Source organism: Oncorhynchus keta, chromosome 9, assembly GCF_023373465.1.
Source record: "Oncorhynchus keta strain PuntledgeMale-10-30-2019 chromosome 9, Oket_V2, whole genome shotgun sequence".
Lineage (NCBI taxonomy): Eukaryota > Metazoa > Chordata > Actinopteri > Salmoniformes > Salmonidae > Oncorhynchus > Oncorhynchus keta.
In genome coordinates this window covers 16,514,583-16,539,104 of record NC_068429.1, presented here as the reverse complement: position 1 = coordinate 16,539,104, position 24,522 = coordinate 16,514,583, and the positions used below count along the sequence as shown (strand labels likewise).

General features: G+C 41.1%; 2 protein-coding genes and 2 long non-coding RNA genes across 7 annotated transcripts in view; 2 read left to right on the top strand and 2 right to left on the bottom strand.

Moving 5' to 3' along the window:
* The window catches only part of rapgef1b (Rap guanine nucleotide exchange factor (GEF) 1b), an 88,839-nt gene extending 77,756 nt beyond the window's left edge, over positions 1 to 11,083 (top strand). Inside the window, exon 26 of the mRNA XM_052525373.1 lies at positions 10,745 to 11,083. Coding sequence (XP_052381333.1) covers positions 10,745 to 10,838 — 94 coding nt within the window. The 3' untranslated portion in view covers positions 10,839 to 11,083. The remainder of the gene's footprint in view (positions 1 to 10,744) is intronic.
* Positions 126 to 22,688, bottom strand: uck1 (uridine-cytidine kinase 1). 4 transcript variants are annotated; one of them, XM_052525380.1, is made up of 7 exons: positions 22,488 to 22,688; positions 21,430 to 21,589; positions 21,025 to 21,121; positions 4,723 to 4,865; positions 4,491 to 4,585; positions 4,233 to 4,281; positions 126 to 4,156 (listed from the first exon to the last, which is right to left on the bottom strand). In XM_052525380.1, exons 1-7 carry the CDS (start codon positions 22,572 to 22,574, stop codon positions 3,957 to 3,959), a joined length of 831 nt encoding a protein of 276 aa, XP_052381340.1. In that variant the 5' UTR covers positions 22,575 to 22,688; the 3' UTR covers positions 126 to 3,956. The 4 variants fall into 4 exon arrangements, with proteins under 4 accessions (XP_052381340.1, XP_052381338.1, XP_052381339.1 ...); XM_052525378.1 differs by lacking the exon at positions 21,025 to 21,121 and adding an exon at positions 7,493 to 7,589; XM_052525379.1 differs by lacking the exons at positions 21,025 to 21,121; positions 21,430 to 21,589 and adding exons at positions 7,493 to 7,589; positions 7,900 to 8,059.
* LOC127931757 (uncharacterized) lies at positions 4,893 to 6,869 on the bottom strand. Its single transcript, XR_008142835.1, has 3 exons — positions 6,205 to 6,869; positions 6,010 to 6,139; positions 4,893 to 5,879 (listed from the first exon to the last, which is right to left on the bottom strand). It is a non-coding gene; the product is annotated as an uncharacterized LOC127931757 (long non-coding RNA).
* On the top strand, positions 18,313 to 19,712 carry LOC127931759 (uncharacterized). Its single transcript, XR_008142838.1, has 3 exons — positions 18,313 to 18,350; positions 19,447 to 19,551; positions 19,688 to 19,712. It is a non-coding gene; the product is annotated as an uncharacterized LOC127931759 (long non-coding RNA).
* Positions 22,689 to 24,522: the final 1,834 nt, after the last annotated feature.

Here is a 24,522-nt window from a genome sequence, read left to right as displayed (position 1 = left end):
AAGATAGGTGCTCTTAACTTGTAACTTTTGCATTATCATGCATTGATATCAATGGAAGTCTTGTTGCGCTTGCAAGTTAGGATTCAGCCCCAACTGGTCATTCTGGTTAGACAACCACAAGCCACTGATAGTGAACGTAATATATTTAATATTTCTTAAATATCATGGTCATTGGAAAATGCTTTACAAAATAAAGGCAAGTTAAGGCATGAATTTACCTTGGCATTGAGGAATGATCCAACAAATATACAGTTCATGAAGCAAAGTCTAAAGAATGCTTAAAATGTGATACATATTGTATGAAATCCTTCATTTGTCTATAATATTCGATACATGTAGAAATGAGATGATAATATATTATGTATCAAGCATCTTGATACATGTTGCATTTATATATTTGTTCAGTATGAAACAAAGACAGTGAATCATGGTAGTACATGAAGTCTACTGCATTACTAGTTGTTGGCTGTGAAAGCCCAACAGGTAAAACACAATGTGCAAAGCCAAAATCAAAACAGACATGAACTTGAAACTAACATTATAAGGACAGCTTTCCTTCCTTCATCTCACCCTCACTCCTATTTCAGCCACAGAGGTAGTCAAGCCACCGCAGGGTAAAAAGTCACATAGAAGGCAGAGTGATTAAAAAGTGGAAGAGTTGTATTATGTACCTGTGGTTGCTCTGTTTCAATGGTATCTATTTCAGTAATATACTAATGAATCATTACTGATGTGTCAGACTCATTTTCCTCCAGACTTCCCTATCTGACTGGATGCTCTGTAGTCTGCAGGTGACAAGGGTGAGTTAAGGGCAGGCTAGTCTCCCCATCTCTCTCCCAGACCATGTCAGTAAAAGCATCAATGCTATAATCCAACACACTATATATATATATATATATACACACACATAATATATACATATTCACACACATACATAAATATACACACAGTGCCTTCAGAAAGTATTCACACCCCTTGACTTTTTCCACATTTTGTTAAAGCACGTATCAAACTCATTCCACGGAGGGCTGAGTGTCTGCGGGGTTTTGCTCCTCCCTTGTACTTGATTGATGAAATAAGATCACTGATTAGTAAGGAACTCCCCTCACCTGGTTGTCTTACCTGAAAGGAGAAACAAAAAAACAGCAGACACTAGGCCCTCCATGGAATGAGTGACACCCCTGTGTTACAGCCTAAATAAAATACCCCATAATGTCAAAGTTATGTCACCTGTCACAGCCTAAATACAATACAATACCCCATAATGTCAAAGTTATGTCACCTGTTCAATCCAAGTATTCATCCCTTTTGTTATGGCAACCCTAAATAAGTTCGGGATTAAAAATGTACTTAAGTCACATATGTTGCATGGATTCATTGTGTGCAATAAGTGTCTAGCATGATTTTTTTTAATGCCTACCTCTCTGTACCCCACACATACAATTACCACAGACCAAGGATGTTTTCCAATGCCTTGCAAAGGAGGGCACCTAATGGTAGATGGGTAACGTTTTAAATGCAGACATTAAATGTCATTTTGAGCATAGTGAAGTTATTAATTACACTGGATGGTGTACCAATACAGTCACCACAAAGATACAGGCGTCCTTGCTAACTAAGTAGGCAGAGAGGAAGGAAACCACTCAGGGATTTCACCCAGTTAGTATTGTGAAGTAACTAATGTTGATCCATCCTCAGTTCTGCTTTCACACCCATTGGCTGGTGACTTTAAAACAGTTAGTTTAATGGCAGTTACTTCACAATACTAACCTAAATGAGAGTGGAAAGAGTGAAAAGGAAGCCTGTGTAGAATAAAAATATTCCAAAAACACTCCTGTTTGCAGTCAGGCGCTAAAGTAAAACTGCGGCAAGCAAATTAACTTGGTCTTGAATACAAAACATCATGTTTGGGGTAAATCCAACACAGCACATCACTCGGTACCACTATTCATACACTGAACAAAAACAAACGCAACATGTAAAGTGTTGGTCCCATGTTTCATGAGCTGAAATAAGATCTCAATGTGGTGCACAAATTTGTTTAAATCACTTTCAGTAAACACTTCTCCTTTGCCAAGATAATCCATCCACCTGTCAGGTGTTGCATGTCAAGAAGCTTATTAAACGGCATGATCATTACACAGGTGCACCTTGTGCTGGGGATAATAAAAGGCCACTCTAAAATGTGGTTTGGTAACAAAACAATTCCACAGATTTCTCAAGTTGAGGGAGAGTGCAATTGCCATGCTGACTGCAGGAATGTCCAACAGAACTGTTGCCAGGGAATTTAATGTTCATACTTCTACCATAAAGGAGTGGTTTCCTGACGTCAACGTTGTGAGCAGAGTGCCCCATGGTGGCAGTGGGGTTATCGAATGGGCAGGCATAACTTACAGACAACAAACACAATTGCATTTTATCGATGGCAATTTGAATGCAGAGATACCGTGATGAGATCCTGAGGCCCGTTGTCGTGCCATTCATCCGCCGCCATCACATTTCAGCATGATAATACATGGCCCTATGTTGCAAGGATCTGTACATAATTCCTGGAAGCTGAAAATGTCCCAGTTCTTCCATGGCCTGCATACTCACCAGACATGTCACCCATTGAGCACGTTTCAGATGCTCTGGATCGAAGTGTACGACAACGTGTTCCTGCCACCGCACAGCCATTGAGGAGTGGCACAAAATTCCATAGGCCACAATCAATGGCCAACTCTATTCAAAGGAGATGTGTCACGCTGCATGAGGCAAATGGTGACACCTGACACTGACTGGTTTTCTGATCTACACCGCTACTTTTTTTTAGGTATCTATGACCAACAGATGCATATCTGTATTCCCAGTTGTGAAATCCATAGATGAGGGCCTAATGAATTTATTTCAAGTGACTGATTTCCTTATATGAACTGTAAATCCGTCATCTTTAAAATTGTTGCATGTTTATATTTTTGTTCAGTATATTTTCAAGCATATTATGGCTGAATTATGTTATGGGTATGCTTGTCATTGGCAAGGACTGGGGATTTTTTTTAGGACAAAATAAAAACTGAATAGAGCTAAGCAGAGACAAAATCCTAGAGGAAAACCTGTTTTAGTCTGCTTTCCAACAGATACTGGGAGACAAATTCACCTTTCAGCAGGACAATAACTTTAAACGGCTAAATATTCACTAGAGTTGCTTACCAAAATGATATTGAATGTTCCTGAGTAGCCTAGTTATATTTTACTTAAAATGCTTAAATCTATGGCAAGACTTGAAAATTAATACTTATGTAAATGAGATTTCTGTATTTCATTTTCAATACACTTGTAAAGATGTCTAAACATGTTTTCACTTTGTCTTTTTGGGGTGTTGTGTGTAGAATTGAATACATTTTGAATTCAGGCTAACATGTGGAATAAATCAAGGGGTGTGAATACTTTCTGTATATACACTGAGTGAACAAAACATTAGGAACACCTGCTCTTTAAATTACACTGACCAGGTGAATACTATGATCTATTATTAAATCCACTTCAATCAGTGTGATGAAGGGGAGAAGACAGGTTAAAGAAGGATTTAAGCCTTGAGGCAGATTGTTTGTGTGCCATTCAGAGGGTGAATGGGCAAGACAAAATATTTAAGTGCCTCTGAACGGGGTATGGTAGTAGGTGCCGGCCTCACTGGTTTAAGTGTGTCAAGAACTGCCATGCTGCTGGGTTTTTCAAGCTCAACAGTTCCCCGTGTGTGTCAAGAATGGTCCACCACCCAAAGGACATCCAGCCAACTTGGCACAACTGTGGGAAGCATTGGAGTCAACATGGGCCAGCATCCCTGTGGAATGCATACAACACCTTGTAGAGTCCATGCTCTAACGAATTGAGGCTGTTCTGATGGCAAAAGGGGGTGCAACTCAATATTAGGAAAGTGTATATAGAAGTAGACTGTCAGTCAGCGTAAACACACTGACTCAGTGGGGGCGACTGCTCGGTTCCAGTAGGACCCTCTTCCCTAGGGGAAGGTTGGATGTGGCGTTGTCCAGGTCCCCCTGCTCCGAGAAGGCCCGCTTGAAGCCACGGCTGTGCCCGTTCACCACTCCTCCATGCTGCCACTTACAGAGGTCCCCATTCAGGATGTCTTGGATGTGCTGCACGATGAGGTTGATGGCCACTGAGAATGAGAGAAAGATTAATAAGAGCGAGGGATATGGAGAAAGTCTATAGGCTTCATCAGTGCTATAACTTACCCATGTTGTCAACTCCTCTAGGAATAATTACATCTGCATATTTCTTGGTCTGGGGAAAAATAACTCAATGTAAATTTGGTAGCTAATGCTTTCAAAAGACTGCAATTAGAACAGAATATACATTTTTCACATTAGTCACGATGTTAAATGTGTCATATTTTAAGTGTCCAGAATTATCCCTATTAAAAAGAATGAAAGTGTCCATTATCTGTTATCATCGGTCTATGGTATTGGTGTGTGGCTCTGCTGGACATTTACAGGTAAACAGAACTCCTCGAAGGCTGGCTTGACAAACGTAGTGTACTGGTTAAGGATCTGCTCCAGGTCTCTGTCCCTCTTCATGTCCCGCAGAACTGCAGGTCAAAATCACAACCAGGTCAGGACCAAGACAAATGTGGCAATTCAGTATATACATCAAATATGCTAGAGAAAAATGTGTGTATGCATAGTTGGTGCATCCCCTTGAGTTAGTTGTGTTGGTCAGTAGTACCTCTGTGGGAAAGCCTGACATCAGAGTCAGTGTCCACAAAGAGCTTCATGTGAAACATGTCCCTCACTTCCTGAGAGTAGAATACCAGAATGCCCTCAAACAGAACCACATCAGCCGGGTACACCATGATCCTGTCCTGCAGCCTGGAACACACACATTAAGCACCAAATGTATAGTACACAGAGGTATTCTATAGACAGACTCATTTTCACCTGAATGCATGATTGGCATGTGTTAGTTCATCTGCAAATGCAATGACATGTTTGAGGCTGCACACATCAGGACGATGAACGGCTGTCTGCGGTTAGTTCACACCCTTGAGCCAAATAAGCCAGAGTAGTTGGGTGCTCTTCCCCAGCGAAAACTATAGTGAAGCTTAAGAAATACAAAGAGGCCTCCCGAGTGGCGCTAGAGGCATCACTAGACCCAGGTTCCATCCTGGACTCTATCACAACCTGTACGTGATCAGGAGTCCCATAGGGTGAGCTCAATTGGCCCAGCGTCCTCTGGGTTAGGGGAGGGGTTTGCCGGGGAGCTTTATTTGACTCATTGCGCTCTAGCGACTCCTTGTGCCGGGCCAGGCGCCTGCAGGATGACCTCGGTAGTCAGGTGAACGGTGTTTCCAGTTTAAGCGGGGGGTGTTAAGAAAAACCGTTTGGCGGGCCATGTTTCGGAGCCCATTGGAGAGTAACAGCGATGAGACAAGATTGCAATTGATTAGAAAAGGAGGGAAAAAAATACTAATAAAAGACATACAAATAGCATGAGTCTAGTCTGGGCAGTGCGTAAAGTGGGGCTGACCCCATTTAGTCGACTTGTCGATTGTTTGGTTGATTGGCTGTATTTTTTTTGTAGAGCAGTGGCAAATATGTAAAACAAATGTATGGCACACGACACCTGTCTGATACACGCCTGTCTCAGTGGACTAATCCATTGGAGACCACAGGGGTGGCACACGACACCTGTCTGATACACGCCTGTCTCAGTGGACTCATCCATTGGAGACCACAGGGGTGGCACACGACACCTGTCTGATACACGCCTGTCTCAGTGGACTCATCCATTGGAGACCACAGGGGTGGCACACGACACCTGTCTGATACACGCCTGTCTCAGTGGACTCATCCATTGGAGACCACAGGGGTGGCACACGACACCTGTCTGATACATGCCTGTCTCAGTGGACTCATCCATTGGAGACCACAGGGGTGGCACACGACACCTGTCTGATACACGCCTGTCTCAGTGGACTAATCCATTGGAGACCACAGGGATGGCACACGACACCTGTCTGATACACGCCTGTCTCAGTGGACTCATCCATTGGAGACCACAGGGGTGGCACACGACACCTGTCTGATACACGCCTGTCTCAGTGGACTCATCCATTGGAGACCACAGGGGTGGCACACGACACCTGTCTGATACACGCCTGTCTCAGTGGACTAATCCATTGGAGACCACAGGGATGGCACACGACACCTGTCTGATACACGCCTGTCTCAGTGGACTCATTCATTGGAGACCACAGGGATGGCACACGACACCTGTCTGATACACGCCTGTCTCAGTGGACTCATCCATTGGAGACCACAGGGATGGCACACGACACCTGTCTGATACACGCCTGTCTCAGTGGACTAATCCGTTGGAGACCACAGGGATGGCACACCAGTATCACCAGTAGTACATTTACCGTTAAATCCCATAATTTTGAATTATAAATGTTTGTTTTCGGTAGTTTCTGTGAAAGCTGTTTTTATGTTTATTACAGTGTTAGCTTTGTCATTGTAGGAGTGGACACGTTGTTTGCAGAGTGCACAACCTAGGTTTATTTCTGAGTTGTCAATAAATGTATTGTCTTTTGTTTGGAGTGCTCCTGTCAATCTTGAGTGCGCCTGGTAACTCATAGAAGTAGGCCTAGGCTACCTGGCCTGCACGCAAATGTAGACCTATAAATCTGCCTATTTGGGGATCTGATACTATTTCTGATTGTCTTAACTCACCATCACTATTGAGCTTCTCAAAGTAATGTTTTCTTCGCCTCAAACAGAAAGTAAATTAATTCTGTTTTTACATCCATTGAGAACCACTCAGCATGAAAGGCAAAAGAAAATTTAATCCTCTGATCGGTGGAAACGTCACAATATAGGCCTGCCTGATTATTTCTTATCCCCTGCGCAAAATATCCTACAGACTACATATAGTTTACTTTATTCAAACATAGACACACCCTATCTAAATACACATTTCAAAATATCGACCAATTGATTGGTCGAAAGAACAGACTCTCGGTCGACCAAGATTTGTTTTACTCGGGAACTGCACCTAGTGTGCAGCGTGTCAGAAAACATGTAAGAGATTGCAGCAGACAACTCAGAGGTACTCTGTAGCAGGAGTGTATTCATTAGTCTGATTCCATCGCAAAACATTTGGTCTTTTGCCAAACCTTTTGCAACGGTAACCGTTTACTTTAGGGACCAAACGGAAGTACACACACTAAACAAAAAGGGGAAAGACCTATATGAATTCAATTGTTTTCACTGCACAAAGTTTTCCATTTGGAGTAAACGCTATTCATTAGTCTGATTTTAATCCAATGAAATCAGACTAATAAATACACCTAGTTATTTGAGGGTTTTTTTTCAGTCAAGGGTCATCTATCTGGGCTCTGTAGAATGTGGGCATTTTTTTGTCCCGTCTGTCTGAATTCAAGAATGGGATTTCTAACTCTGTTACACTGGGTCTGGATGGAATGTTTCCTTCTCACCTGGAATGCGTGACAAAGTCATATGTCGGCACCTCCACCACACTCCCCTCCACAATATCCTTCAGGGTTTGGTACATCAACTCGTTGTCAAAAGCGTCTGTAATAAACATTTCAAGGTTATTAACTCAATTACACTGTTCAGCCAGAACATTAGCCATTTATAATTCTAGCTAAGATTAATTAAACACCATGATGAACTAAATCCACGTTATCTAAAGTGACTGATGGAGATCTTATGTTATTACAACGATCATACTTATATTATTACAATATTCATACAGGCCTGTAGTACATTTTACATTTAAGTTTTAGTCATTTAGCAGACGCTCTTATCAAGAACGACTTACAGGAGCAATTCAGGGATTCGAACCAGCGACCTTAACAGCTAAGCTACCTGCCACCCCTACCTGGGTGGTCAAAGTTGTACTGGCCCTTGAGTGCCTTGGCCTTCTGGTCAAGTGTCAAGACTCTGTAGAAACTGTCTTGGCTGACGATAGCAACTTTCCTCTGATGATGGTCCACCTTGTTCTGGCCCAGTAACTCCATGATTTTGGCACATACGGTAGACTAAAAACAGACAGGTTTATTATTTCCTAGATTAGCACAATTTACCTAAATCTATCACATAGAAAGGGGTTGTGTGTTGTGAGTTGAGTAAAGTTTCCATGAATTGTGTGTAATATGCCATGTGAAAGACCTGTTACATGCAGAAAATGTATTGACATTTGGCATATTTAGTTGGCACATTTCAAAATAATCTCAGACAGAAAACAAGACACTAGTTGAATTGGTGGCAAGAGACATCCTGACACCCCCATCTCACATCACATCAAGAGTTATCCTATTCCTGCATGACAACCAAGCACAATAATTCTAACTAGTTAGCTGCATACCATTAGCTAGCTAACTCTAAGTGCCTTAAATTAATGAAAAGACGTTTGTGAATTATTAGGCCAAAGAAAAAAATATATACAAATTGTTATCACGTTTTGGTAAAGGGGCGTGTCTGCTCTCAGTTCGCGGAGAAACGAAAGCGAACGTTTGCGACTATAATGTTACTGAATGTTGACACGACCTAACGTTAAAGGCGTTTGATGGTAAATTTGTTATCTGCAATGGTCGTGCAGCATTTACGGTGATATGGCCTCTACAGAAGTCACGGCATTCATTATTCTTGCGCTTCGCGGAGCAGAGCTGATGTGAAGATGTTAAAGTGAGTTTGTGTTTACACAGGACCTTCCGCCCTCAATAATGTCAACGCGGAGCAATACTACTCCCTCAGCATTATTACAACATTTGAGACGCAAAGATGCGGTACAGAGCTCAATTTGGCCTCTACATGCCTCCAGAGGCTCCGCGATGGCGTCACACCAACACATTTTTGGATCAAGCATAGACTGGCTCTTACTAACCCATACAGCTAGATACGGTACACTAGTTATTATTAGTTAACTACCTTGCCACTGGCAGTTCCTCCGCTAACACCAATCAGAAACGGACGGTGTCTTGGACGCTCCATCTCGAATGGTCTGATAGCAGTCATATCGGGCCAATTTGTCGATTAACAGCAGGCTTATCGTCGCTTGTTTAGAAAGCTTCCTTGTTCTTGAAAGTTATATGGCAGACCACCAATTGGTGTATTGCTGTACGGGGACTTCTTCTTTGATATTATGGCGGTCTCCAAACAAATTATATTGGTGCATGCCGCCACCTACTGGTTTGGCTGTATATCTGGCCAAACAATGAACAAAATAAAACTGAACAAAATAAAACTGAACAAAAACAAAACCCGATGTACTCCTTTATTCCGATTCAACTGCCAACGCCCATCCCTACAGGCACTGGGGCCAGAGAAAAAAGAGCATCTTCGGACAGTATTCTTTGCACTGAGCAGTGTGGACCTTGAAACCCAAAAACCTTTCATCCGCAGATACTATTATGTCCAGTTTCTTAGTTCGTTTGTGCATTACAATGAATCACATGCCCGATAAACACCATATAATCCACCTTCTTCACAATCAGCCTATCAGTTTCCCTCGACTGTTGAACAATCCTGAAACTCCCCAGTCCACCTGCTTTACAAAACAATCATCTGTTCACAGTTCAAATGTGTGGGAACATGGGCATCACTTCCTTCAGAAAAATAATGTTTGTAAAAACATCAAAATAAGGATACTTTATTTTGAAACTCATTAAATAAGTGTGTAAAAAATCTGTAATGTTGCAATTATACATTGAATTGGCCACCATGTCGTTTTTTAAATAATGCTCTATTGCATAGGCCTACTGGTTCTCTGAAGCATGCAGGAGAGGACTACAATGATTGCACGAGTGCATATAAAAGAAAGTGGTCTTTTCGGGCCCAAATACACACAGGAGACCCCTCAGGAAATACAAACAATTATTTATATATATATATATATATGAAATAAAAACAATCATAATATGCATCAAAGTCCATGCTTGTAAAGGGATGTACAATGATGATTATCAACCACTCAACAGTTGTTCAAGTGTTCATTTTCTACATGTATTGTAGTACAGTTTCTAAAGAACCCTTGTTTTCAGGGAGGGTACAACAAGAGTTACCTTGGAATCTACATTGAAATTACAATGTATACATTTCTTAAACTTATGAATGCATTTCTTTCTTGTTGTCCCAGGATTTTCACTTAGCAAAAAATATGTAATATCAACACAAAACGGATCATATTGTAGTACACTACGTAGATAATAGGATGGCATTTTAGGACACAGACCCTAGAGACATCCTGGCTATCAGAGGACACCCACTCATGATGCATCATGGACAGTAGCTGTGAAGTGATACACATAGCTAAAGTGTGGTTTTTACTATGTTTATGAGCGTACTAGTACTAAATATACTGTATTTCAAACATAGAAGTGGAATAATTCGTTAATAGGCCTATGTGGCTCTAGTGATTTGTTGTCTGTCATGGTGGGTGTGGCTTCCCATGACACCACATTATGTCACAATTGTGATGTCATAAATGATTGTATTCTGGTATGATGACAGCCTAAAAGGTTTGCCATAGCGTTACTGTCATATTAAAGCAACACTTACAAGTTCAATTCAGGGTCAAAATCATTGCTATATTTTGGATGGTTATTTTGGTGGTAAGTAGTTGTGACCACTTGTGATTTAGTGTGAAAAGGCCTACTTTGTGACACAATTTAATTTAGATGATTTAAATAATATAATGTTTTTAAGCCATATTGTATCTTTTTCAGGATTACTGTAATTGAAGGAACTATGGGAAAGTTCTCCTTCCCAAGGCTCATCATAAGAATGGTTAGAATATCTTTTCTCTCACCACCCCCATAGTCAAAACTCCAGTGATTTAAAATCATCACTTTGACATATAGGCCCATGAGCTTTTCTAAGATTGAAAATAACAAGCTTGTATCATGATAACCTAATTTCTGACTGCACGTATGTCATCATTTTCATTTCTAGCCATGGGCAAATCGGACTGCACAGGATGATTTCTGCACAGGAACTACTGAACTCCAGACTAATCATGTATGGGCAATCAGTGTAAACTTTGTACAAACTACGGCTTGATCTAGTGTCAACATTATACCTTATTGATATTCTATATCAATGAAATACAATGGAAGGCACATAATAATCCAATTAGTAAAATAAAATATACCATATTCTATTCTCAATATCCCTACTGCCCCAAAGGTGTGTAGGCAGGGCAAGGAGAACACTGATTCTATCCAGAAGAAGAGGAAAAAGAAGAGGCTAAATGAGAAGGGAACCCAGGTTGAACTAGGCATGCGGGAGGATATCCATGACCTTGACCTCGCCCATTGGAGATTGGCTAGAGAGACATGGAGAACTGAGCGAGGAAACATGAGGGAGATTAAGGCGCTGTATGGAGAAATATTTAGGCTGCACCAACTCTTGGAGGTGGTAAGAAGAGCCCTTTTCTTTAATCAGACTTTCATATAAGTAGATATACTGTAGTCGCTTTAGATGTTCCCAATCCTGATACACAGAAAAAGATCTGAATAGATAGAATAGTGAAATAAGAAGGCAAGAAATAACTGCACACTGGAAGTATTCTCAGCAAGGTCTGCATTCTTAGAATAAAGTTGAAAAGGAATGGAAGAATTTCTGAATTGGAATGATTCCAAGTGTGGACCTTCCCATTTTCCTAATAGGCTAATATACAGTAATAAAACATGTTCTCTATGATATTTATTACCCATACACATGTAACTGTTTTAAGATAGTAATAACAATAACCATCAAGCTATTAAGTAATAAAAGTGTGTCTGTCATCATACAGATTGGGGTGGATAAAGGGGTGATCAAGCAGCGCTCCACCTCCTCCATTATGTGTCCCGTCTCCCCGACACTGCCAGCTTTCCCCTGGTACAACCACCACAGGTACCTCGCCAACAGCCAATCGGAGCCTGACCAGCATGCTGCCGGCACCCAGAAGGACCCACCTAAGAAACACTCAATCTTTCCCCCTCTGGACACACAGAGCTGCACCTCCCCTGATAAATGGCCTCATTCTCCGTCCAAGACATCACACCCACAACGCTTCACACCGATTTGCTGTCCCATCTCACCTCCTGGCTTCCGGCCCTCCTGCCCGGATGAGACAGACCCATCTGCAGGTCCACCGCAGGTCCCCATTGACTGGCCAGGCAAAGGTCAAGGATGAGGTTAAGAGGCCAGAGACTGCATCGTCTGAGGAATTGTCTGAGGAAGTTCAACGGAGAGGAGCAGAAATTGCAAGCATGTATAAAGCACAGCTGAAAGAGAGGATGGCCCAAAAGAGAAAGGAAGAGATTCTGAAGAAAATGGCAAACAGCGATGACAAGAACGATGACACTGAGGCCTCCTGCTCCTCTGCAGTAAAACCATCTAATACCCCTGCCACAGCCCCCGAATGTGCTCAAGAGGCAATCATCTGATCTATACCTGCCTGACGACATTTGTGAGGAGTCACTCACATGGAAATCCATTTACGAGGAGCTGTGCCCGCTCGCTCACAGAGTGAACACTGAAGCTGACTACATCAAGGCGCTCCGCGTCATCACTGAGAATGCTGTGACTCCCTCGTGCTCGTCTGAGGATGTTGTGTCTCAGAGTGTGAGTGAGGACACAAGTCAGGAGGGGAGTAGTGAAAGTGAGGAGAGCATGAGTGGACAACAGCAGAGATGTCTACACAGGGATCCTTATGGTAAGGAGGGACAGGAAGGAGATTGATAGTGGTAAAATGGAAGGGAGATTTGCAACCGCCAATGCAATGTCTATGATGGCGAGCCGAGGGATAGAAGAACTTAATGCCATGAGCTACGCAGACAGGATCAAATATTTCAAGTATGAGGCTAAGAGAAATGAAGAGATTATGAAGATTGAAAGGAGGAAGGAAAAAGCCAGGGACGAAGAGCTCAAAAAGTGGGAAAAGAGGCAGAAGAAATTGAAAGAGGAGGAAAAAAGGACAGAAAATATGGAGAAAAAAACAAGTTAGAGGCAGAGGAGAAACAGAGGATGGAGGAGGAGAGGAACAGGGAGGAACAGGGAAAAGGAGAGAATGAAGGTGTTGGAGATGCAGCAAAAGGCACGAGAGAAAGAAGACAAGAGGAGGAAAGAGGAACAGAAAAGGAGATTGAAGATACAGCAGGAACAAGAGAAGGAGGAACAGAAAAGGAGATTGAAGATACAGCAGGAACAAGAGAAGGAGGAACAGAAAAGGCAGACAAGGATACGGGACGAGGATAAGAAGAGAGCAGAGCTTCAAAGAATAAAAGATCACGAGGCCAGGTTCAAAATGGAGATGGAGAAACTGTATGAGAGAGAAGAGAGGAATGCACAGATTGAAAGAGAAAAGAGGCGTGCGCTGTGTCAGAAAAAAGGACAGACACAGAGAGCAAAACAGGTGGTGGCATACGAGGTCACGGCATCTACATCTGACGCCTCTGTGCGGAGGGAAGAGAGGGAGCAACGTCCAGAGACCGCTCACGCACAGTCTGCAAAGAGGAGAACAAGGAAGAAGCAGAAGAAAGCGGCGGACGAGGCATCGACAACTTTTCAGTAGATGACAAAAGAAAGGGAGCAGACAAAAGAAGAAATGTACAAGTCAATGCTCCTAGGTATGTTGATAGATGTAAATAAACAACAAATGAGTTTGTTTTAAAGAGTAAAAATAATCAAAAAACGAGAAAATAAGTAAAAGGAGGAACAAATAAGGAAGCCAGGCCTGAGGGTGAAGAGGAGGAAACATGAGAGAGGAGGAAGAGAGACCAGAGTGGTTTATCAGGAGGGAAGTAGGAGATATAGAATTCAAGTTCTGATGGACAGAATCAGGAAGGACCATGGGATAAAAGGTCAAGTTAAAGTTGCTTTGGCTTCCTTTTGTCCTCTTTCTAAGCCTGTTCAAGTCTGAGATAGATGAAAAGAGCAGCCAAAGAAACAGATCTGTTGAAGCATTAATTGGAAAGGATGGGAGGGTTGGAGGAGCAGCACAGCTGGATGACTACATCAGGTAAGTGTTTACTATCAAAGCCTGTTCTCTGTAGACAACTGTATTAGTGTTGATAGAAGTGCATTTATGCAACGTCTTTCAACTACACTTCAACACTACAATTCCTGATCTCATGTGATTATTCACCTCAAGTGAGTGGGCTTTCAGATGTTTTTTTCCTGAAACAGATTGTGGGGTATGAGGTCTGTTGAAGCATCAATGGGAAAGGATGAAAGGGAGGGAGGCAGGAAGAGGAAAACACAGAAGAGCAGATGAGGTAAGTGCTTGGGCTTGTGATGAGAGGATAGGGGCTCCACAACCGGGGCTCATGATTGAAATTTCTCAGACAAATTGTATTTTCTGTGAATCCCATTCGTTCAATGTCTGTTTGATTAATTCCTGACGGAATAATTGTTTTACAGGAGCACTCTATGTTCTGCTTCCATGTGGATTGACAGCATTGCTTTCATGTGCTGCTGGAGGACATCATGGAGGAAGAGGGAGAGGGTCTATGATAGGCAGTTTGCCATGGCCCTAAATGGGCCTTTGAATGTTAATTCTTCCTGCTTCATATCATACAACTTTACAATAAAAATGAATTGCAAGCATCAGCCTTTTCTGTTTGAGTGTGATCAGTGCAGTAGTAGTAAGATTGGTGTAAACCCAAGGAATATTCTGGCAGTAGTGTTCAGTTGGTATAACATAGTGTGATAAGAAATTATCAACATCTTATGAAAACAATATGGAGAAAGAAATATCAAAAGAAGTGTTACATTTACTTAGTAATAGCAATTTTTCCCCTCATAGAGAACGATGTCCTTGTTGTGCGCACACACACCCACAGAGAGTTAGTCATGGTTTCCCTGAGTCATCAGACTCTGGTGAAGGTTTCTTTGCATCTTGAGCAGTCTGTGTTGTATCCTTGCCGGACTCCTCTATAACAATCTCGAAGGCCGCCTCTTCTTCTCCCCTCTTCACTTTCTCCCCTTTCGCTGCAAGGATTTCCTCAATGTTCCTGTCGGAAAAATAACCAACATGAATAATAAAAAAGAATGATTCAGGAATAATACTCATCTGAAGGAGGCTACACACTTCATGCAAACAGAGCAAAGGAGCATCGTACCTAGAACTGTGTGAGAAAATGATGCTGCATTTGCGTGAAGTGTGTAGTGCCCTTTAGTCCACACAAACGTTACAACCTATTAATAAGGGATTTACTTATGATTCACTATGACTGCAGTTCCATTTCTCTTCTGTGCATATCACTATCAATAGGGATAATACATATCCTTGTAACACAGTCGTGGCCAAAGGTTTTGAGAATGACACAAATATTAATTTCCACAAAGTTTGCTGCTTCAGTGTCTTTAGATATTTTTGTTAGATGTTACTATGGAATACTGAAGTATAATTACAAGCATTTCATAAGTGTCAAATACTTTTATTGACAATTGCATGAAGTCGATGCAATGAGTCAATATTTGCAGTGTTAACCCTTCTTTTTCAAGACCTCTGCAATCCACCCTGGCATACTGTCAATTAACTTCTGGGCCACATCCTGACTGTTGGCAGCCCATTCTTGCATAATCAATGCTCAGAGTTTGTCAGAATGTGTTTTTTTGTTTGTCCACCCGCCTCTTGAGGATTGACCACACGTTCTAAATGGGATTAAAGTCTGGGGAGTTTCCTGGCCATGGACCCAAAATATTGATGTTTTGTTCCCTGAGCCACTTAGTTATCACTTTTGCCTTATGGCAAGGTGCTCCATCATGCTGGAAAAGGCATTGGTCGTCAGCAAACTGTTCCTAAGCTTCCAGTCTGTTATTCAAACTCAATCAGCACGACAGAGTGATCGCCAGCCTTGTCCTCGTTAACACGGGTGGGAGTGTTGACATCACTGACATGTCAACTGGTCCTTTTGTGGCAGGGCTGAAATGCAAGTGGAAATGTTTTGGTGGGATTCAGTTCATTTGCATGGCAAAGAGGGACTTTGCAATTAATTGCAATTCATCTGATCACTCTTCATAACATTCTGGAGTATATGCAAATTGCCATCATACAAACTGAGGCAGCAGACTTTGTGAAAAATAATATGTGTCATTCTCAAAACCTTTGGCCACAACTGTAGAATGCATGCATGTAAAATGTTCAGACCTATATTAACTTGGCTAACAACCTCTTTCCCTTCAGATCAGAGAACCAACCCAAGTTGTCAGCAATAATGTGGTGTTTTTCACATCCTGGGCAGGTCACTAGGACAACACCTTTATGATAGGCTACCTTGGATATCCTCTTCGTTGACCTGGTTGAGCACACCTGCATACAGATCAGTTACAGTCAAATAATGATACAGTTCATTAGAAGAGTCTGGGTGAATCTGAACTTTATAAAACTATCCATATAATCGTATTCATTATTATCTAAAAGGCAAAACTGATCTTTTCAGTTTGCTTCAGCAAGAGACAGAAACAAGCTGCAAATAAACACTCAACCTGGACAGTTTGATCTCAATCTCTTCATTCAAAGACTCAATCATGGACACTTACTGACAGTTGTGGCTGCTTTGCGTGATGTATTGTTATTGCGATGTGTGTTTTGTCCTATATTTATATATATATATATTGTAATGACACAGGCAGGGAGCAGGTCTCGAACAATTGACCTTCTAACCCGAAGTCCAGCACGCTCGTGCGGCAGAGTCGATTTCCGCGCTTAAAAACCCAGGGTCGTTACAATATATATATATAAATACATAAATATAGGACAAAACCCACATCACAACGACAGTACATGTACATTTTCATATATATATATATATTTTATCCCAGCAGAAGGTATTTTGCCTTTTGGTAGGCAGTCATTGTAAATAAGAATGCGTTCTTAACTGAATTGCCTAGTTAAATAAAAATAAATACAAAATAAAAATCCATCACACTCCTACTCTGAGATGTTTTGTGGATACGGGCCCTGAGTACCAGTGTTTTGATCACTACCTTTTACTTTGTTGTTGGGAAGGGCCTGTAAGCATGTCGCTTTTACACCAGTTGTCAACCAAATCTTGATTGCCAAATGATGTAAAAAATAACTTCCATTTAAAATCTCATCCTTTACCTTGCATGTGTAAACCAAGTGGTAATGAGTTGAATGAATCTTCCCAATAGAATCGCTGCAGACGTGTGTTGTGGTAGAGAATTTATGTCGAGGTACGTCTCTTCGATACTGCCTGAAAGCTACTGGCAAAGTCGGACCACTGCTGTGTCTTGACTGTGAAGAGGACCATTGACTGGTCCCTGATGCAAGCGGTTGTACGTGCAGTAGTCTTGTCCTTGATAACTGAGTCCATGATCTCGACAAAGTATAACTTGTATGCCAAAATATACGATTCGTAACCCGGATTGTATTCTGTTGAAACATTGAGGAAAATTGCTACGAAAATATTTTAAATTCGGTACCGTTAAGCGTGTTGTCCTCAACGTGATTGACGCGTAAGAAAATGGTTGATTGGTTTCGAATAGAAGCCAATCGTTTTTCCATTTTAGTGACGGAACTCGCGTTACACCAATGAGAAACCACCATTTTAAGAAGGCGGGTCTATTGATCCGCACGTGAACCAATTAAATAATTGCAAACATTACCGCTTTAGTTTAGCTTGCGACATTTTTGAATGTTTATATGTATTGGTAACAGATTATAAATAAAAATGAGCGACGAAGCTGTATTTGAAACAATTGAAGAGGTCAATAAGCATATCTCACACGTGGAAGAGTCAACCTGTGTGAAATATATTTCTTACCGTGTGGACAAGCGATTCAATGACCAAGGTAAACTAGCTCTCGACGCTGCCTGTAGGAAACGTGCATTGATCAAGCTGCAGAATACGCAAACAATCACCAGAGTAACATGGCTATCTTTCAGCAGTTCCATACTATTTAGCTACCGACATTGATTGATTAATAATCTTATGTAGTGATGTAACCTCCACAAACTACTGGTGTATTCATTAGTCGGATTCGATTGCAAACGTTTTTGTGTTGCATTTTGTAACGAAAACGTAGTTTTCTATTGGACACATTCAGGTAAAGTCCCTCCCCGTTTTAGTTCCGTTTGGTTCCTAGAAAGTAAACGGCTTCCGTTGACAACGTTTTTCAACAGAAAATGTTTTGCTGCAAATCAGACTAAGGAATACACCTCTGGACTCATGGCTCTTTCAATGTGTTCTGCTAAACAGCGTGGAAACCACAGGACCGGTTATACTCGGAATGGAAGTACGGCAAGGGTACTCCCTATGCCACAGGGGCCGGGCAAAGTGTGGATTCAAGAAGAGGCAGGAACTTGAGGATCAAAGGGTGCTACTATCTATGCTATTCTGAAATGGTTCAAGTGTTCCATGTAAGCTACAGATTGTTACACCAGATAATGTGATGAACAATATTTTTGGTATCCATTACTGGGAGTTACAGGTTAGATACCGTTTGGTGTAGCACAGAGAATTTTCCACCAACCTTATTGGCAATGCTGTCTAGGTCCTTAAATAATTTGGTTAGATCACAATTTCAGGTGTGACAAGCTGTAGCTAGGATGTATTTTGCATCTAGACCTGAAACAAATTCATTAGGGCACTATGGAAAAGCATTAAAAAGCATTGTCCAACTGAAAATGTAAAGGAGCTTTTCTTATTTGAGTAAAGGTTGTCTCTCCCTATTTAATTACATTTTCTTCCATATGGAGCCTGATGAATACGACCCTGGTTCCATCAATGCTTCTAGGTAGTTGAGGTTCACAACCAATCTCAACAATTCCATTCTTACCTACCACTCATTTTCTCAAAAAGTTCTACAGCTGCACCATTGAGAGCATCCTGACTGGGTGCATCACAGCTTGGTATGGCATCAGCTTTGTATCTGACCACAAGGTGCTACAGAGGGTAGTGCGTACGGCCCAGTACATCACTGGAGCAGTGCTACCTGCCATCCAGGACCTCTACCAGGCAGTGTCAGAAGAAGCCCCTAAAAATGATCAGACTCCAGCCATAGACTGTTCTCTCTGCTACAGCACGGCAAGCGGTTACCGATGCAACAAGTCTTGAACCAACAGGACCCTGAACCGCATCTACCCCCAAGCCTTAAGACTGCTAAATAGTTAATCAAATAGCTACCCGGACTATCTGCATTGACCCTTTGACTCATCACATACGCTGATGCTACTGTTTATCTATCCTGTTGGGTAGTCACTTTACCTCTACCTATATGTACATATCTACCTCAACCTTGCACATCGACACAGGTACACCGTGTATATAGCAAAGTTATTGTTACTCATTGTGAATTCATTCCTTATTGTTTCTGTTATTTTACTTTGTTGGGAAGGACCTGTAAGCATGTCGCTGTTGGTTTACACCAGTTGTTTACATGTGACAATTAACATTTTATTTAGATATTTCAGGAAACAGATGGCAAGGAAAAAAGAAACCTGTTGCTGAAAACCAAGAAAGTAGCATGCCCTGCTGTGTTCACAATCAGCCGCATTGTGAAGTTCCCTGGATTCAAGGTACGGGTGAAACTGTGTTTATGTTTATTATGTAACTCCAGTGACCGTGCACCACAGTCAACATTAGAATGCACATCAGACTAATATACATAATTATATCTGTGTGTGTGTTTGCGCTCGCTCCATACTGCATCAGTTGGAGAAGGACACATCACGGTTGACACCTGTCTGATACACGCCTGTCTCAGTGGACTCATCCATTGGAGACCACAGGGATGGCACACGACACCTGTCTGATACACGCCTGTCTCAGTGGACTAATCCGTTGGAGACCACAGGGATGGCACACCAGTATCACCAGTAGTACATTTACTGTTAAATCCCATAATTTTGAATTATAAATGTTTGTTTTCGGTAGTTTCTGTGAAAGCTGTTTTTATGTTTATTACAGTGTTAGCTTTGTCATTGTAGGAGTGGACACGTTGTTTGCAGAGTGCACAACCTAGGTTTATTTCTGAGTTGTCAATAAATGTATTGTCTTTTGTTTGGAGTGCTCCTGTCAATCTTGAGTGCGCCTGGTAACTCATAGAAGTAGGCCTAGGCTACCTGGCCTGCACGCAAATGTAGACCTATAAATCTGCCTATTTGGGGATCTGATACTATTTCTGATTGTCTTAACTCACCATCACTATTGAGCTTCTCAAAGTAATGTTTTCTTCGCCTCAAACAGAAAGTAAATTAATTCTGTTTTTACATCCATTGAGAACCACTCAGCATGAAAGGCAAAAGAAAATGTAATCCTCTGATCGGTGGAAACGTCACAATATAGGCCTGCCTGATTATTTCTTATCCCCTGCGCAAAATATCCTACAGACTACATATAGTTTACTTTATTCAAACATAGACACACCCTATCTAAATACACATTTCAAAATATCGACCAATTGATTGGTCGAAAGAACAGACTCTCGGTCGACCAAGATTTGTTTTACTCGGGAACTGCACCTAGTGTGCAGCGTGTCAGAAAACATGTAAGAGATTGCAGCAGACAACTCAGAGGTACTCTGTAGCAGGAGTGTATTCATTAGTCTGATTCCATCGCAAAACATTTGGTCTTTTGCCAAACCTTTTGCAACGGTAACCGTTTACTTTAGGGACCAAACGGAAGTACACACACTAAACAAAAAGGGGAAAGACCTATATGAATTCAATTGTTTTCACTGCACAAAGTTTTCCATTTGGAGTAAACGCTATTCATTAGTCTGATTTTAATCCAATGAAATCAGACTAATAAATACACCTAGTTATTTGAGGGTTTTTTTCAGTCAAGGGTCATCATACGTAGAATGTATGCACACATGACTGTAAGTCGCTTTGGATAAAAGCGTCAGCTAAATGGCATATATTATATTATTATTATTATCTATCTGGGCTCTGTAGAATGTGGGCATTTTTTTGTCCAGTCTGTCTGAATTCAAGAATGGGATTTCTAACTCTGTTACACTGGGTCTGGATGGAATGTTTCCTTCTCACCTGGAATGCGTGACAAAGTCATATGTCGGCACCTCCACCACACTCCCCTCCACAATATCCTTCAGGGTTTGGTACATCAACTCGTTGTCAAAAGCGTCTGTAATAAACATTTCAAGGTTATTAACTCAATTACACTGTTCAGCCAGAACATTAGCCATTTATAATTCTAGCTAAGATTAATTAAACACCATGATGAACTAAATCCACGTTATCTAGTGACTGATGGAGATCTTATGTTATTACAACGATCATACTTATATTATTACAATATTCATACAGGCCTGTAGTACATTTTACATTTAAGTTTTAGTCATTTAGCAGACGCTCTTATCAAGAACGACTTACAGGAGCAATTCAGGGATTCGAACCAGCGACCTTAACAGCTAAGCTACCTGCCACCCCTACCTGGGTGGTCAAAGTTGTACTGGCCCTTGAGTGCCTTGGCCTTCTGGTCAAGTGTCAAGACTCTGTAGAAACTGTCTTGGCTGACGATAGCAACTTTCCTCTGATGATGGTCCACCTTGTTCTGGCCCAGTAACTCCATGATTTTGGCACATACGGTAGACTAAAAAACAGACAGGTTTATTATTTCCTAGATTAGCACAATTTACCTAAATCTATCACATAGAAAGGGGTTGTGTGTTGTGAGTTGAGTAAAGTTTCCATGAATTGTGTGTAATATGCCATGTGAAAGACCTGTTACATGCAGAAAATGTATTGACATTTGGCATATTTAGTTGGCACATTTCAAAATAATCTCAGACAGAAAACAAGACACTAGTTGAATTGGTGGCAAGAGACATCCTGACACCCCATCTCACATCACATCAAGAGTTATCCTATTCCTGCATGACAACCAAGCTAAGAGGGCACAATAATTCTAACTAGTTAGCTGCATACCATTAGCTAGCTAACTCTTAAGTGCCTTAAATTAATGAAAAGACGTTTGTGAATTATTAGGCCAAAGAAAAAATATATACAAATTGTTATCACGTTTTGGTAAAGGGGCGTGTCTGCTCTCAGTTCGCGGAGAAACGAAAGCGAACGTTTGCGACTATAATGTTACTGAATGTTGACACGACCTAACGTTAAAGGCGTTTGATGGTAAATTTGTTATCTGCAATGGTCGTGCAGCATTTACGGTGATATGGCCTCTACAGAAGTCACGGCATTCATTATTCTTGCGCTTCGCGGAGCAGAGCTGATGTGAAGATGTTAAAGTGAGTTTGTGTTTACACAGGACCTTCCGCCCTCAATAATGTCAACGCGGAGCAATACTACTCCCTCAGCATTATTACAACATTTGAGACGCAAAGATGCGGTACAGAGCTCAATTTGGCCTCTACATGCCTCCAGAGGCTCCGCGATGGCGTCACACCAACACATTTTTGGATCAAGCATAGACTGGCTCTTACTAACCCATACAGCTAGATACGGTACACTAGTTATTATTAGTTAACTACCTTGCCACTGGCAGTTCCTCCGCTAACACCAATCAGAAACGGACGGTGTCTTGGACGCTCCATCTCGAATGGTCTGATAGCAGTCATATCGGGCCAATTTGTCGATTAACAGCAGGCTTATCGTCGCTTGTTTAGAAAGCTTCCTTGTTCTTGAAAGTTATATGGCAGACCACCAATTGGTGTATTGCTGTACGGGGACTTCTTCTTTGATATTATGGCGGTCTCCAAACAAATTATATTGGTGCATGCCGCCACCTACTGGTTTGGCTGTATATCTGGCCAAACAATGAACAAAATAAAACTGAACAAAAACAAAACTCGATGTACTCCTTTATTCCGATTCAACTGCCAACGCCCATCCCTACAGGCACTGGGGCCAGAGAAAAAGAGCATCTTCGGACAGTATTCTTTGCACTGAGCAGTGTGGACCTTGAAACCCAAAAACCTTTCATCCGCAGATACTATTATGTCCAGTTTCTTAGTTCGTTTGTGCATTACAATGAATCACATGCCCGATAAACACCATATAATCCACCTTCTTCACAATCAGCCTATCAGTTTCCCTCGACTGTTGAACAATCCTGAAACTCCCCAGTCCACCTGCTTTACAAAACAATCATCTGTTCACAGTTCAAATGTGTGGGAACATGGGCATCACTTCCTTCAGAAAAATAATGTTTGTAAAAACATCAAAATAAGGATACTTTATTTTGAAACTCATTAAATAAGTGTGTAAAAAATCTGTAATGTTGCAATTATACATTGAATTGGCCACCATGTCGTTTTTTAAATAATGCTCTATTGCATAGGCCTACTGGTTCTCTGAAGCATGCAGGAGAGGACTACAATGATTGCACGAGTGCATATAAAAGAAAGTGGTCTTTTCGGGCCCAAATACACACAGGAGACCCCTCAGGAAATACAAACAATTATTTATTTATATATATATATATATATATATATATATGAAATAAAAACAATCATAATATGCATCAAAGTCCATGCTTGTAAAGGGATGTACAATGATGATTATCAACCACTCAACAGTTGTTCAAGTGTTCATTTTCTACATGTATTGTAGTACAGTTTCTAAAGAACCCTTGTTTTCAGGGAGGGTACAACAAGAGTTACCTTGGAATCTACATTGAAATTACAATGTATACATTTCTTAAACTTATGAATGCATTTCTTTCTTGTTGTCCCAGGATTTTCACTTAGCAAAAAATATGTAATATCAACACAAAACGGATCATATTGTAGTACACTACGTAGATAATAGGATGGCATTTTAGGACACAGACCCTAGAGACATCCTGGCTATCAGAGGACACCCACTCATGATGCATCATGGACAGTAGCTGTGAAGTGATACACATAGCTAAAGTGTGGTTTTTACTATGTTTATGAGCGTACTAGTACTAAATATACTGTATTTCAAACATAGAAGTGGAATAATTCGTTAATAGGCCTATGTGGCTCTAGTGATTTGTTGTCTGTCATGGTGGGTGTGGCTTCCCATGACACCACATTATGTCACAATTGTGATGTCATAAATGATTGTATTCTGGTATGATGACAGCCTAAAAGGTTTGCCATAGCGTTACTGTCATATTAAAGCAACACTTACAAGTTCAATTCAGGGTCAAAATCATTGCTATATTTTGGATGGTTATTTTGGTGGTAAGTAGTTGTGACCACTTGTGATTTAGTGTGAAAAGGCCTACTTTGTGACACAATTTAATTTAGATGATTTAAATAATATAATGTTTTTAAGCCATATTGTATCTTTTTCAGGATTACTGTAATTGAAGGAACTATGGGAAAGTTCTCCTTCCCAAGGCTCATCATAAGAATGGTTAGAATATCTTCTCTCACCACCCCCATAGTCAAAACTCCAGGGATTTAAAATCATCACTTTGACATATAGGCCCATGAGCTTTTCTAAGATTGAAAATAACAAGCTTGTATCATGATAACCTAATTTCTGACTGCACGTATGTCATCATTTTCATTTCTAGCCATGGGCAAATCGGAC